The sequence below is a fragment of the Xylocopa sonorina genome, chromosome 6, assembly GCF_050948175.1.
Source record: "Xylocopa sonorina isolate GNS202 chromosome 6, iyXylSono1_principal, whole genome shotgun sequence".
Classification (NCBI taxonomy): Eukaryota; Metazoa; Arthropoda; class Insecta; order Hymenoptera; family Apidae; genus Xylocopa; species Xylocopa sonorina.
The window spans coordinates 12,134,805-12,149,405 of NC_135198.1; the positions used below are offsets into that span (position 1 = coordinate 12,134,805).

General features: G+C 36.3%; 5 protein-coding genes across 7 annotated transcripts in view; 4 read left to right on the top strand and 1 right to left on the bottom strand.

Annotated features, from left to right (window-relative positions):
- Positions 1-7,062, top strand: part of LOC143424226 (uncharacterized) — an 89,128-nt gene extending 82,066 nt beyond the window's left edge. For all 3 annotated transcript variants that reach the window (XM_076896157.1, XM_076896158.1, XM_076896156.1), the window contains exons 12-13: positions 6,203-6,617; positions 6,688-7,062. In XM_076896157.1, coding sequence (XP_076752272.1) covers positions 6,203-6,617; positions 6,688-6,921 — 649 coding nt within the window. In that variant the 3' untranslated portion in view covers positions 6,922-7,062. The remainder of the gene's footprint in view (positions 1-6,202; positions 6,618-6,687) is intronic.
- LOC143424265 (glyoxalase domain-containing protein 4) lies at positions 1,897-3,316 on the top strand. The gene is made up of 6 exons (XM_076896227.1): positions 1,897-2,065; positions 2,129-2,178; positions 2,277-2,542; positions 2,617-2,772; positions 2,846-3,021; positions 3,109-3,316. The coding sequence occupies exons 1-6, from the start codon at positions 1,976-1,978 to the stop codon at positions 3,214-3,216; spliced, it is 846 nt and encodes a 281-aa protein (XP_076752342.1). The 5' UTR covers positions 1,897-1,975; the 3' UTR covers positions 3,217-3,316.
- On the top strand, positions 3,938-4,789 carry LOC143424258 (uncharacterized). The gene is made up of 4 exons (XM_076896219.1): positions 3,938-4,103; positions 4,175-4,345; positions 4,445-4,510; positions 4,587-4,789. Exons 1-4 carry the CDS (start codon positions 4,052-4,054, stop codon positions 4,754-4,756), a joined length of 459 nt encoding a protein of 152 aa, XP_076752334.1. The 5' UTR covers positions 3,938-4,051; the 3' UTR covers positions 4,757-4,789.
- Positions 7,063-7,500: 438 nt separating the features above from the next.
- LOC143424236 (uncharacterized) lies at positions 7,501-11,644 on the top strand. The gene is made up of 7 exons (XM_076896188.1): positions 7,501-7,659; positions 9,271-9,405; positions 9,574-9,723; positions 9,827-10,396; positions 10,439-10,784; positions 10,870-11,299; positions 11,388-11,644. Exons 1-7 carry the CDS (start codon positions 7,608-7,610, stop codon positions 11,619-11,621), a joined length of 1,917 nt encoding a protein of 638 aa, XP_076752303.1. The 5' UTR covers positions 7,501-7,607; the 3' UTR covers positions 11,622-11,644.
- A 69-nt stretch (positions 11,645-11,713) lies between these two features.
- Positions 11,714-14,491, bottom strand: LOC143424892 (DNA mismatch repair protein MutL). Its single transcript, XM_076897253.1, has 8 exons — positions 14,429-14,491; positions 14,060-14,326; positions 13,821-13,982; positions 12,912-13,734; positions 12,734-12,837; positions 12,523-12,646; positions 12,110-12,462; positions 11,714-11,948 (listed from the first exon to the last, which is right to left on the bottom strand). Exons 1-8 carry the CDS (start codon positions 14,489-14,491, stop codon positions 11,742-11,744), a joined length of 2,103 nt encoding a protein of 700 aa, XP_076753368.1. The 3' UTR covers positions 11,714-11,741.
- Positions 14,492-14,601: the final 110 nt, after the last annotated feature.

Here is a 14,601-nt window from a genome sequence, read left to right on the forward strand (position 1 = left end):
CGCCTTATTATATATAATCGCATCAATAGAAACAAGAAATATTATATTATATTGTAAGTATCGTAGCAAAATGAAATTACATTGTATCTTGTTGTATACTACACCGATTTTATTAAATAAATACATTTATTTAAGAGAAATATAACAAGTCTCATCATTTTCCTTCTAATTTTCCTTCCACTTTCCTTCCCGATCCACTTCCAAGAATCGTCGAAATTCCTGGAATTCTCGATGACGTCATTTCCAAGAAGTGGCACTATTCGGATACCTCCTATGACGTCATGTTCTCCTGATACATTGCCGATTTTTCGACCAAAATTTCCAAAAATCGACTTTGTATCAGGAGAACATAAGTGGTGAGGAGGTATGCGGGCCACTACTAGGAAAATGACGTCACTTCCAAGAATCGCCGAAATTCCAGGAATTCTCGATGACGTCATTTCCAAGAAGTGGCACTATAACGGATACCTCCTATGACGTCATGTTCTCCTGATACATTGCCGATTTTTCGACCAAAATTTCCAAAATCCGACTTTGTATCAGGAGAACATGACGTCATAGGAGGTATGCGCGCCACTTCTAGGAAAATGACGTCACTTCCAAGAATCGTCGAAATTCCAGGAATTCTCGATGACGTCATTTCCAAGAACTGGCACTATTCGGATACCTCCTATGACGTCATGTTCTCCTGATACAAAGTCGGATTTTCAAGATTTTGTTCGAAAAATCGGCAATGTATCAGGAGAACATGACGTCATAGGAGGTATCCCAAAGTGCCACTTCTTGGAAATGACGTCATCGAGAATTCCTGGAATTGCCGTTACCTCCTATGACGTCATGTTCTCCTGATACAAAGTCGGATTTTCGAGATTTTGGTCGGAAAATTGCGAATGTATCAGGAGAACATAAGTAGTGAGGACGTATACGCGCCACTTCTAGGAAAATGACGTCACTTCCAAGAATCACCGAAATTCCTGGAATTCTCGATGACGTCATTTCCAAGAACTGGCACTATTCGGATACCTCCTATGACGTCATGTTCTCCTGATACAAAGTCGGATTTTCAAGATTTTGTTCGAAAAATCGGCAATGTATCAGGAGAACATGACGTCATAGGAGGTATCCCAAAGTGCCACTTCTTGGAAATGACGTCATCGAGAATTCCTGGAATTGCCGTTACCTCCTATGACGTCATGTTCTCCTGATACAAAGTCGGATTTTCGAGATTTTGGTCGGAAAATTGCGAATGTATCAGGAGAACATAAGTAGTGAGGACGTATACGCGCCACTTCTAGGAAAATGACGTCACTTCCAAGAATCACCGAAATTCCTGGAATTCTCGTTGACGTCATTTCCAAGAAGTGGTGCGTTCGGATACCTCCTGTGACGTCATGTTCTCCTGATACAAAGACGAAAAATCGGGATATCGGCATGATATGCGTGAAGCTCTCTTACTTTAATGGATTTAAGTGGTAAGGAAAGGGAATGGAAGTGCGTACAAGAGAAGGAAAATGATAAAACTTGTATTTTTCTTGAATAAATTTATTTATTTAACGAACTCAATGTAGTACAGAAGAAATTACAATTTAATTTCATTTTACAACGATACTTATAGTATAGTATAGTATAATCACCCGCGCAACGAAATATGTTTGCTTTAAACTTTGATAATAAAGGTAATCACTTAAAGATACGTAATTCGATATAGATGTGCTTGTACTACTCGTGTACTATATCATGTAGGAGCCAAGTAAAAAGAATTGCGCAGCACGAGCACTTGGATGTACGTAATTCATTCTCCTCTCGACCATTAGTCATTACAGGAATCTTTCTGAAAATTATAAATCACAGGTTTTCCTTTCGAGGAGATCAGTTCGTTAGATAACCACGGTGGGCGGTGCTCTTACGTTTTATTCGCAGAGCTGGAATATATTTCTCTTCGGACACGGCGACTGCGAGAATAAGGTTCTTAAAAATGGTTACTGGACGAGCGCTTCATTATGTATTTAAAATACCAGATCGGAAATTGACGGCAAAGTTCTATCGTGAAATTCTTGGGATGAAGGTTAAGTATTTGTAATGAACCGAGTCGTTGTTTCATTTCACGGAAGTGTCATTTTTCTTGCAGGTATTACGTCACGAAGAATTTGCTGATGGCTGCGAGGCTGCTTGTAATGGGTTTGCACCTTTGTTTTTAATTGTTTTTTATTAAGTATAAAATAAATAGAGAAACTGTTGAAGAATACTTACACGATTGCTTGGTTCTTTCCACGCAGACCGTATGCGAACAGGTGGAGCAAAACTATGATAGGATACGGGCCAGAAGATACTCATTTTGTAATAGAATTAACTTACAATTATGGAATCAAAGAATACAAATTAGGAAATGATTTTGGCGGAATAACTATTCGATCTAGAGAAGCATTGCAGAGAGCGCGCACGGATGGATGGCCAGTTAAAGAAGAGAATGGGAAATTTGTTTTAGAAGCACCTGGTGGTTACAAGTACTATGTCGTCGATGAACCACAACCTGTAGATACAGGTATTACTGTGGAATTAGAAGCAACCAAGAGCCTTTTAAGATATCAATTAAATAAAAATATATTCTTCCTACAGATCCTGTGGAAAAAGTAACTTTATCTAGCTCAAATCTTCAAAAAACTATGGCTTATTGGAAGGATACTTTAGAACTGAAAGTATTTAATCAAACAGAAAAAAGTGTATTACTAGGATATAGCAATGAGCAAGCAAAGATTGAATTTGAAGATATTGGCAAGTTCTTTTTTATAGTGTTGTGCAACCTGGAATGTATTTATGATGATTAAAAACCATTTTCTTTTATTAGGTACTGAAATTAATCATGGTACAGCCTATGGACGTGTAGCATTTTCAGTTCCTCATATGGAACAGCCAGAAATTCAAAAGAGGATCAAAGATAGTGATAATAAGATATTAACTGATTTAATAACATTGGATACTCCAGGAAAAGCCTCTGTAAGAGTTATTATTCTTGCTGATCCTGTAAGTGCAGTTAAAGTTCTTAATTTTTAGTGTAAAGTAGTAATAGATGGGCAAATATGATAAATAATTTTGAATGAATATTTTTAGGATGGTCATGAAATTTGCTTTGTGGATGATGAGGGCTTTAGGCAATTATCAGTTCCAGATTATCCAAGTGAAGCCATTTTAGACAGATATATCGCAAAAGAAGGATAAATTTTGAAACTGTACCTTTCCTTTCTGAAAGTAATAAGCTATTTCAGTATTTTCATAAATTTGAAAGGCTGTGTCAGTAGTATGTCACTATTTTAAGATATAGTACGTGGCAATGATTTTTAATACATACAAAATCAATATCTTATACATTTGTTAACAAAAAGTACAGAATGCGGGTAGTACCACAGTATAATGTTATTTTGTCTGCTAAGAAAGAGAGAGAAAGAAAAACTAAAGAGCAAGTGAAGCAGAAGTTCAGATGGCACAGCGATTCGGAATTTATTGACACACATGCACACTCAATTTTTTAGAACACCGACATCAAAGTTGCCGACAGAAAGTTTCGCTACTGTATACTGTGGTGAAGTACTTTTCTTGCCTGTGTTATCGAGTACAATTTCTTCTTAGTAATATATTGTACAATAATTTATATAAATATTGAATATTCTTGTTTCTATTTTAATACATATTAATATTTTATTATCGAAATTATTGTATAATTAACATTTAAATGTCAACACAGATTTATAAAACGTATTGTTTATAATTTAATCATTCTATAAAATTTATGTATGGCGGTGTTGGTGGTTGTTCAGACCAAATAAAAGCATGTTAAGAAACGTTGTCTTTATCAGCAGTAAATTTCATATCTCTAAAAGGTCATCGGCAATGATCTCTTTCTATAATTCCAAGAATGAATATTTTATACACTAGGAACAAAGTTTGATAAACATAAGAGGGAAATTACGCATTTGTCTATATTTGAGCATTCTCTTAAATAGCAGTTCCCTCGAATGCACGGCAGTTAGGCACATGTTAAATATTTGTAAAAATAATGAAGTTTATGATATTTCTTTTTATATTTGTTTCTGTGTTATTTATAAATGGTAAGTATATAAATGCACATTACATTTTTGTGCTACTATTAGATTAATTATTTACTATTTATTCTTTTTAGATGTTAGTGGAAAATTTAGTGTTGGAAAGTTTAAACTATCTAGTGGACGTTCACGCGGAGGATCTAATGGAAGATTTTCGAGTGGAAGAAGTACCTCGTCGCAAAGAATTACTGTTCACAAACCCTTTGGAAGTGGATCTCCTACTAGATCTAGTACAGGAAGTTCTGATGGTAACTCGATGCGTTGTATAATTTAAATATATTTTACAATGTAAATTAATATTTGTGTTTAACTACTGTTATTAATTGTAATATTATGATTAATTACAGCTCTACAGAACAAAAATATCAATACAAATTTCTTACATGCTGAAGGTGGAGGAGCTAGGCGGCCATGTAAACATTTATTTATACATATTAAATAGTACACTAAACATTAAACAGAAACTATAAAATGTATGTTTCCTAATAGCAAAACCTATTGAACCATCCTATGCACCTTCTGCTCCACCAATAGGGGGAAAACCAAGAGTCATAACTGAAAGCAAACAAACTTCAGGTATTCAACCATCTGCACCTCAGGAACATATTACAAGAACTTCAACTGGCACACTTCAAAATCGTGGAACAGGTAATAAATAAAACCAGTCCGACGATGAAAAATGTTCCCTTATATTGTTAAAAATTATGTTCATACTAAATCATATTAAAAATACGGTTATTTATTAACAGGATCTTCTCCCCCCTGGAGCTATCCTAACTCAGGAACCAATAAACCAGCTGAATCATATCCTACATGGGCTAACCCTCACATGGGGATGAGTAGACCAAATACTCAACCAACTATACAAGGTTCTCACCCACCTCCAATTGGATTCAAAGATCATGTTTATCCACAAAACCAACCCATTTCTCCTGGTACTCAATTTAGTCCTTCTATGAGCGGACATCCACCGTACCCTGTACATCCTATGCCTTCGGGTAATCATTGGCCCGGTTCTGCTTCGGTACCTCCTCCATTTCACCAGACAAATTCCATGCCATTAGGAAATCCTTACTCTATGCATGCTCCTGGAGGTGCTTACATTGCTCCTACGCAGCACGGACAGCCTCATTATCCGCAGCAAGCACAAGTCTTTGCACAACCTGCAGTACAGCCGTATGTACCCGGTCAAACTATCTTAATGATGCCCGCGCAAGATTCGGGTCGAGGTGTTGGCCAAATGGTCAAGGAAGCACTCGTCTATTCAACCATTAACGCGGGAGTAAACAGATTGATAAATCCTCATCACCATTCCCATTATTACTCTGAAAGTAGATCCTCCGATACTACTCCAGTTCCTGCAACTCAAATTACATACAACAATCAATATTTTAATACTCCACCTGGAACTCCTGGTGCACTTAATGGTGCAAATGTACTACAAGAAACAGGAGCCTCTAGTAATCCGAATGGAACGTTTACATCGAACGTACCGCAAGCACTAGGGCCTGTTAACAATCAACCAAGTGGAGTTACGAATGCAGGAGGAAGTAACATATATTCATCAGGTAATGCAAATCCATATACTTCAGATACTCGTAGCAGCGGTGTACCAAGTTCATCGTCAGTTGGAAGAACAGAAGAAATTGGAACTCCTGCTGTTGGCACCCGCAATAATGCTCTTCCTGTAACTGGACTTAACGGAACAAATGACCAAAATAATATGTCAAACAACCTTCTGTATAGGATCTCCGATGACGAACTATATAAAATATCCGAAGAATTGTTTGCGAAAAATTCGCATAACATATCTAAATACATTAAATTGAATCTGCAGACTCGTGTTACATCTCCTAATGTGACGGACGAAGCTAAAGAACCGTATGTATTTAATGATACACAATCGTATCATGGGTGTATAAGGAATGTATTCCATATCTACAAAATTAAAAGCGAAAAGGAACAATTGCATCTTACAAGAAATGTAAAATTACTCACGTTAGATCTTTGGAGGAACGGATTTTCTTTAGACTCTTCTTGTACGCTCATGATATCACTTTTTTAGATGAATTAGGCGAATAGTTTTCATAAATTGCTTCTTTCAGATTGTTCGACGTAGATCTAGACCAATTCCAATATCCATCAATTTACTTAATCCGGTCCCTTTATGATAGTTACGAGTATGATTTCCGCAAGAAATTGAATCGCACCATCGAGACAAGGAAACAAGAAAATCTTCTCATCGATACCTTCTTGAACACAAACGAGTTAACAACAGCTATGCAATGGTTAGCTGATCGTGGATTCATCGATCCGGATGATTTTGAAAGGAAAGACGTGCTTCGTCGTATATGGTTCACCATATTTAGCGGAAGCACGTGCGGATTTGAACGTGTGTTCTCATCTGAAAATTACGGCACAGCTATTATTGGTGTGCAAGATTGGATGTATTTCGCGCATCAGGAATCTCTGAAACGTATAGATTACATGGGCTATGTGGATAAACTAAATCTCGGAACTGTAAGTCACTTGACGATCATATTTAAAAAGTGATATTGCAACATGCTGAATGTTGAAATATTTATTTTAGACCGCATCGCTGTTGAAACTAAATTTCCAAATGGACGGAATTGTTAGACCAAACGCTACGATATTTGTGGGTACACTACCTGAATTGGAGATATCTCTGTACACGATATGCTTCTACGCAAGGCCGAATAATCTCTGTCCAGTTTCTCTTGGCGGTACCAAGTTCAACATCTTTACGCACGCGTTTACATATTTTGGAAGCGAAGTTATAGATCTCGCTCTTCCGATGTTCTAATGTACCATATTATATATTATACATAGTAACTATATGCCAATACAGTGTAGCGTATATTGTATTATTCTATCGACAGTAAAAAAAACGACAATAAGGGTCAACAAAGGGGGAAGAATCTTATATTACAATGACCAAAGACAATAAAAATGCTTAAAAAGTAGTATTTTACGGTAGTAACTTATTTAACGATATTAAATTAAATCAAAACAAGCTTATGGTTCATAAAAAAATTAATGATAACGTCTCTTTTTCTAGATCCTCCTCCATGAATGTCTTCAATTAATTTTTATATCCTCTCGTACGATATGACATTAACCTTTTGAAATTCAGTTTCTCCTGAAACACAGAACAAGAAGTTAATCATTGAACTTTAAAATAGCCTTCACAATTTTGACAATTTTGAAAAATTGAGTCCTTGGATATTTGTAAAAAGTATTAAAGTCCTAGCACGTAAAGTTCCCCATCAATTACTATGAACGCAAGATGGTATGTGGAGGAAAAGTTTGCAACGTATAACTGACATTGAAACCGGTTTAATGTGAACAGTGCGCGTCAGTTCACAAAAAGTCCTTCAGTAACGGTTCAACTACCAGGCAGTGCGCATCGATCGTTGTACGAAGAAATTCTTTATCGTTCAACGTTTTCGAGTTATTTACAAAACAAGTGGAATATACTAGAGAAAGGACATGAACGTCAAGCCAATCTGGATCTGCACGATTATTGTTCTGCTGGTGTTTGGTAAGCGATAGCTTATAGGAGATCTACTGCTATTTATCGCTATGTATCGCTACCAAGAGTTTCCTTATAGATCGTGCAACCGGTTTGGAACGATAAAATATAGCGCCTCCTTGACAGTATGCTTCAACTATGTTCTTAACATTAAAGAATTTTTGTTTTACAAAGCAAATTTACTAATGACAGAAGTGAGTCTTTTGAAAACGGAATTTGTATGCGTACGAGATTACCAGCTACCTACAGGTTTCAAGGCGATCTTTTTTCACGCTTCATGTGTATGGACTAAATTTCAAAGAAAATAAATAGAAGTTCACGTTCGTTCGAGAACGAAGCATTCTACGAATGATTTAATTGGCTTTAAATGCAGCTGCAAATTGCATGACGGAGTTGCAATCGAATAGATCGTAACAAGATCACAGAGAGAAAATTGCTGTTGCTTGATCGTATACCAACGCACGCGAACGCCGTATTATTCACTTGTTCGTATTTAACGGTATTGAAGGGAAGTCGCAAAAAAAAAAAAACGGCTTTTCTAGAAAGTCTTGAGCGTACTGGTTACTACATGAGTCATTCAATTTAATTGTACCAAGTTCCGTAAAACATTGAATTCTTTACTACTTACGGTGATGTAAACCTGTTTACTTCCGTGTATTTTCTAAGATGACGTGTTCCTGAATAAACGATGTCATTGCGATAACGAAATGTACAATGCTAACTTAAGATCCTTCATATACTCATAAATTCTACAATTGAAAAGTTTCGTTTTATCTTTGAAACTCTTACTTATTTTATTAAATGAGAAATGCGGTTTTGCTTTCGACTACCTCCTCGCATCTACCATAGACTAATGACAGCGTTATACGTGCGTTTCAGGTTTATCAGCTATTGAGGACACAGGAAGAGAAATTTTTTAAAGTCATTGTCCTTAAATTGTTAATAGTTTGCCTGCGATGCACGAAACAGTTTAATCTAAAAAACAGCCTTGCCTGGACGCTTTGCTTTGCACATTTATGACATATCACATCAGCATAAATTTCCATAAACCGGTTACTAATTGCAGAAATTGATGCCAATCAAAAACAATTGTTATCTTAATCATGTTACTGTGGAATTAATTCACAAAGTTTGAATATGTTTTTTAACACTCTTATATAAATAATAACGGTGGCATGTTAACGATATACCATTACTTTATTTAGCAAATTGTTAAATTGTTAGGGACCGAATAGAACGATCATGCAGTGATAGAGAGGCTCAACAAGTAGTGGGTGGATTATTATGAAGCGTATAGTACGCTAGAACACGAAGCGCTCGTTATTAAGAAAATTGAAATATTATCACTCTGGAATATCTCTCTCGTTCGACGTATTCTATTCAACCAATGACAATTTCTTCGTGAAACGTTTTAGTTTCGACGAACGCATCATATTCAGCTAACATGTAGTAATTATTCCCACACGTAATTCTTACAAAGATTCTATTCAGCGATTTCATTCACTTCACGCTTCGTTAATTTGGTAGCTGGTAGTTGTACAGTCTCTGTAATCTGTGCGCGACTTGCCAAGAACTGAAAATATTTTACGTCGTACTAAAATCGTGATAACTTCGTTCCAGCTGACACAGGAGATGGAAAGTCGACTAGAAGGCGACCTGGAAGTAGCAGTGGATGGGGATTCGCGTCTCGTTCGAGGACGACGCCTCGTCCTCGTACCTCTTATACGTCCCATGATACACACCAACAAAATCAAGGTAATTTCGTGCTTAAATTTTAGCAGCGTGTTCGAGAACGCGTTGTCTTTATAGTCTTCTACCATGAAATTATTTATGTCCCAGCAGATATATGATCGTTTATCGATTATTCGCTTGGGTGTTGGATTTTGTTCTGTCTGGCAATATAGTCGATTATTTTTTGTACAGGCGGTTCTAATCCGGGAAAGATAGGATGGAATGTGCCATCGAGCAACAAACCAACTGCTACTAATACGGCACCTAAACCATCTGCCCCTGTCTCTGAACAGGCTGCTAAAACCAGCGCTACGAATGTGCAATCCGGATATAGTCCCTCAGGTAATTAATACTTCTTTTTCAACAGGATGTATGTAAAACCTTATGCTAATGTCAGTGTACATGGCTGTAAATTATAAAGTATTTAAAAGATAACGATTTGTAGGTGGATACCCGCGTCAACCAGCCAACAATCCTTATCATACCAATACCAATCCTGGTCAACCGTACAATCCTTCAGTTGGACAAGGCTACAATCCTTCAGTTGGACAAGGCTACAATCCTCCAATTGGACAGGGGTACAACCCTTCATTGGGCCACGGTTACAATCCTCCACCCGGTTCTGGTTACAACCCTGGCTTAGGAGCACATGCACCTTACGGAGGACAACCATCTTATGGTGGATACAATCCAGGTTTCGGACAACCATCGTATAGCCCATCTATGGGACAGGTGCCGCAACAAACTATTCTTCTACAGCAATCACAGAAGCCTGGTATTGGGCAATTAGCAAAAGAGGCATTCGTCTTCGCTGGTGTGAGCGCTGGTGTGAATGCAGCTGTGAATAGATTAATACCAGGAGGAATCTACGGCACCAGAGGCACTAGTAGCGGTGGTAGTAGTAGTGACGTACCCCACACGCAAATTACTTATAACAATTATTACAATAACGGAACTGCCCCAGCCCCAGCTCCAAATTCAGAACAACCTGCGGCTGGTGCAGCTCCAGCGGCTGGTGTAGCTCCAGCGGCTGGTGCAGCTTCAGCGGCTGGTGTAGCTCCAGCGGCTGGTGCAGCTTCAGCGGCTCAACCAGCACAAGATACGGTCCCAGGGGTCATACCATTAGCTACTGATGCGGCCCCAGGGGTCCAACCATTGGCTGCTGCAGCACCACAAGCTTCGCAGACTAACGCGGGTACTAATAGTGCACCGCAGAGTAATTCGAATGCTCAGGAATCGACGCAGAACAATCCTAATCCACTTGGATTCATTACCTCTAACGAAGATATAAAGAAATTAACAGAAAGTCTATACGAGAAAGAGCAGAGCACTCTCAAGTACATAACAGTGAATCTGCAAGGCCAGAAGAAAGATGACAGCACCAGTGACGACGCTCCCGAGCCGTGAGTACACTTTGGATTTGTTGGCATTAAAATAATGTGCTATAAGTACGAATCGCTTTTCACTTTGTATGTATATATCATTCAGCTTACTAAAAGTGACGGACGAGGCCTACGAGATTCCAACAGTGAAAGCCGTAATAGCTTTGCACGATAACTACGAATTCGATGTTAAAACAAAGGAGACTATTACGCCTGAAAAACGCAAGGAGGAATCAGAACTTATTGATAAAATTCTCGAAAAAGATGTGATGAAAGCGGTTTTAAAGTTCTTAGCTGATAAGGGATACATTGAAAACGACGAGTACGAGTTTAAGGATACTTTGAGACGCATATGGTTCTCGCTGTTCAAAAGAATCGACGGAGACGCGTCTAGTTCTGGTTTTGAGACTGTGTTCCTAGCTGAACAGTTTGATTCGGATATAATTGGACTGCACAATTGGATCTATTATGCGAAGCAAGAAACCGAGAAGAAACTCAACTATCTTGGATACATTAAAGAGCTTAAGCTGGGTGATGTAAGTAATAGAGTGGTGAGATATTTAAAGGGATACCAATTAAAATTGTCTATGTTTATAATATCTGTTGCTTCATATTTCTTTACAGAAAGCATCAGTCCTAAAAGTGCGTTCGTCATTAAATGGTGTAGTACAACCTGTTACAACTATTTTCGTCGGTACATCACCGGAACTGGAATTTGCCTTATACACGATGTGTTTCTTTACACGGCCTAACAACCTCTGCCCGATTTCTCTAGGAGGAAGCGAATTTATGATCATTGTAAGCAGAATTAATTACTTTGGAAAAGATATTTTAGTTTCTGGATATCCGGATATATAACTTTAAGCGAATTATATGGAATTAATCTAACAGTTTTTTAGAGTTAAGTTAACTTACTTGCGAGAACACTACTTGCGTAGGTTTATACGTATTAATGCGTTAGTTAATAAGCTCTTAAATTTAACATAACATATGAAAAAAAGTATTACATACCGGGACGGTATTCTTGTGTCGTGCTTCCAAATCTGTTAATTCCATCAAAGGTACTATGGATGGTCGTCCATGAGCACATCGATTAGGGCACTTTGTTTTGTATAATAATTTTAAAAGCGACTTGCATTCTTTTAATGTTAGTGGAACTCCAAATCTGATGCACCCTGAAATACTCTATCTTAGTTAGTAGAACGAATGTTACATTATTATGAACAAATAAATGAGATTGTTATTTTACTCACATTTACTTCTAAAATATATAATATAATCATTTATATTTTGCGTATACTTTTTATTTGTTTATTTGTTTATGAAATAGTAATTTAAGAAAAAACGAAAAACGTACCGTGACAGGCTTCCATAGCGATGGCATTGTGAATGGTAAGCGGTAAACTATCGAGTCGATAACAACCATAAGTTGTGAAACGTTGTAACAGTTCATTCAAAAGACTTTCTGCATTTAACTTTAACTTTAATTCATTAGAGTAGTATTTGTTCTTTCGTAAACATTCTGGTACAGCATATACCATTATGGTGTCATTACTCATCATACTGAAACTTATGCCAAATTTTTTCACCATCTTTTGATTTGATAAAAGTAGATTACAGCTATCTGCAGGTAGTTTTATAATGATAGGATTTTTCAATTTAGCAGGAAACAACTGACTCTTCAGCTGTATCTTGTACTCTACAAATTAATTTTACAATTATAATGTCAATTTATTACTGTAACTTATTGTTAACTTACTGCTAAGCAACTCTTCATATCTTATCCTTTCATGAATGGCATGTTGATCCATCAATAAAAGAATCTTCATATTATTTTGACTTGCTATTCCTACTATCAGTTCGTTGTTCATCTGTCCTAATACCTTAGAAAATAAGAATTGCTGTAATTTACTATATAGTTGAAGTGCCTCTGAAGTATACTATTATTTTATAGTTTTAACTATACTTACTTTTATTGTTTTCAAGAGTTCTCTGTTTAACTTGAACTCGCGATATCGTTGAATAATTTTACATCGACGTACATTGATATCTTGATGAGGTAATACATCTGGAACTAAAAATGAAATATATTATGAATTAAATTTTACTAATTAATCGATAATTTTATTTTCTGAGCAATATAATTACTTTGCAATCCAGACTTTAGTTTGGCTGAACACATACTTCCATTGCAGTAATTTAAAATATTTGTTTTTACCAACTTTGTCTTACCACGCAATAATTTATGTAAGTTTTCTGGTAAAAAATCAAAATGCTTATAAAATTTCAGAGAACTGTTTTCTAGTTGTTTCAAACTCTCGGCATAGGACCAGGTAGACCACTCGGAAAAAGTTAATTGAATGTTTCCATTCATAATATTGTCTTTTTGTGAAATAGGTGTAATCAACTTAGATAAATCTGTATTTACAACCATTTTGTTGCTTTTAAATTGTTCAGCGGGTCTCCTATTATATCTTAAATCTTTAACGGATAATGGTGTAATGTCTTTGGTACAAATTTTTAATAGCATATCTCTAATGCTTTGCAGTAAATCATGAACATTGGAGAAAATTAATGTTTTTTTTCCATTTTCTATCGTAAATATATACCCTGCACATATAACGAATAATAAAATAAAGACCTCCTCCTTCCTTGGTATCTTTCCACCCTGTTCTGTTTCAGTGAACTTCAACGAATTGATAAAAATAGTTGCAATTATTTGCAAAATCAAAGGGCAATGTACTAATTTATTATTTAAGAAAATATACTGAGTGGCGATAGATTTAACATTAGTCAGTCCAATGAAAGCACAAAATTTGACATCAGATTTCTCCATAGATTTTATATACCACATCTTGTTAAGTAACACCTCTCTGTTATATAGTAATTTGAAGATATCTATTGGATTGTGTGGCTTAGTGATTGCCATAGTAACCTTTCCTTCTTGATCATCTCTAACGGTAAATGAAGTCTGAAGATATTTAAATAATTAAATATGTAGAATATAAATTCACAAATATGAAGAGCCAAGTACAAATTATTTAAACGTGTATTCACATATGGGTTGGCTATGGCAATGTTTCCAATCAAATAATACATGAAAGATGTATCCCATTTACTTAAACATAATTCATGGAATCCATAAATGCATATCGTAGTGCCCTGGCTAGGCCTTCTATTAATTCTAACAATCTCTGGCTCGTGGTAGGCTTTGAAAATCTATGAAAACCAATAACTAGTAAATTGACGTGTAATAGCATTCAAATCGAATACTTTTCTATACAAAAATTACCCACTTTCATATATGTTCTAAATGAGTTGTAATATCTGGAAGCAACAATCACAGCATTGGATAATCTACGAATATTAATTAGCGTTTGCTTTCTTCTGTTACAAATATTATATATGTTCGAACGATGCAAATTTTCACTATTGTACTCTCCAATCGTTTTTAATTGTATTTTTGGTATCCCTATACCATTATCTATTACTTGAATCTTACGCTCTTTGCTGTGAATTCGTATCGCAATTGAAGTAGCATTGGCGTTCAGAGAGTTGGATACCTATTGCACAGGGTATCATAAAAGTTTCGAAAAGATTGTGCAATAACATAAGAAAAAAATACGAGTAAAACATTGTACTCATTTTAATAGGAAAAGGTATACCAATTCTGATATGCAATCAGCAATGTTCGTTACATTAGTTTTGCCGATAATTGACGCCTCCATTTTAGCATTTAAGATAGAACATGTAACAACGGAGTTTACGGTGCGCGCTATTATCTCCATCTACTAGCTCTCATTAAAAGAATATGATCTATGCCGGGGGTTCTTAAACT

Excerpts from the sequence above, each read along its gene's own strand:
- LOC143424265 (XM_076896227.1), top strand. The coding sequence starts at position 1,976 with ATGGTTACTGGACGAGCGCTTCATTATGTATTTAAAATACCAGATCGG. Across the intron at positions 2,066-2,128 it reads GTGAAATTCTTGGGATGAAG|GTATTACGTCACGAAGAATT; the intron begins GTTAAGTATTTG and ends TTTTTCTTGCAG. Across the intron at positions 2,179-2,276 it reads TGCGAGGCTGCTTGTAATGG|ACCGTATGCGAACAGGTGGA; the intron begins GTTTGCACCTTT and ends CTTTCCACGCAG.
- LOC143424258 (XM_076896219.1), top strand. The coding sequence starts at position 4,052 with ATGAAGTTTATGATATTTCTTTTTATATTTGTTTCTGTGTTATTTATA. Across the intron at positions 4,346-4,444 it reads TAGTACAGGAAGTTCTGATG|CTCTACAGAACAAAAATATC; the intron begins GTAACTCGATGC and ends GATTAATTACAG. Across the intron at positions 4,511-4,586 it reads TGGAGGAGCTAGGCGGCCAT|CAAAACCTATTGAACCATCC; the intron begins GTAAACATTTAT and ends GTTTCCTAATAG.
- LOC143424236 (XM_076896188.1), top strand. The coding sequence starts at position 7,608 with ATGAACGTCAAGCCAATCTGGATCTGCACGATTATTGTTCTGCTGGTG. Across the intron at positions 9,724-9,826 it reads ATCCGGATATAGTCCCTCAG|GTGGATACCCGCGTCAACCA; the intron begins GTAATTAATACT and ends AACGATTTGTAG. Across the intron at positions 10,785-10,869 it reads AGTGACGACGCTCCCGAGCC|CTTACTAAAAGTGACGGACG; the intron begins GTGAGTACACTT and ends TATATCATTCAG.
- LOC143424892 (XM_076897253.1), bottom strand. The coding sequence starts at position 14,491 with ATGGAGGCGTCAATTATCGGCAAAACTAATGTAACGAACATTGCTGAT. Across the intron at positions 12,838-12,911 it reads ACTAAAGTCTGGATTGCAAA|TTCCAGATGTATTACCTCAT; the intron begins GTAATTATATTG and ends TTTCATTTTTAG. Across the intron at positions 12,463-12,522 it reads ATATGAAGAGTTGCTTAGCA|AGTACAAGATACAGCTGAAG; the intron begins GTAAGTTAACAA and ends ATTAATTTGTAG.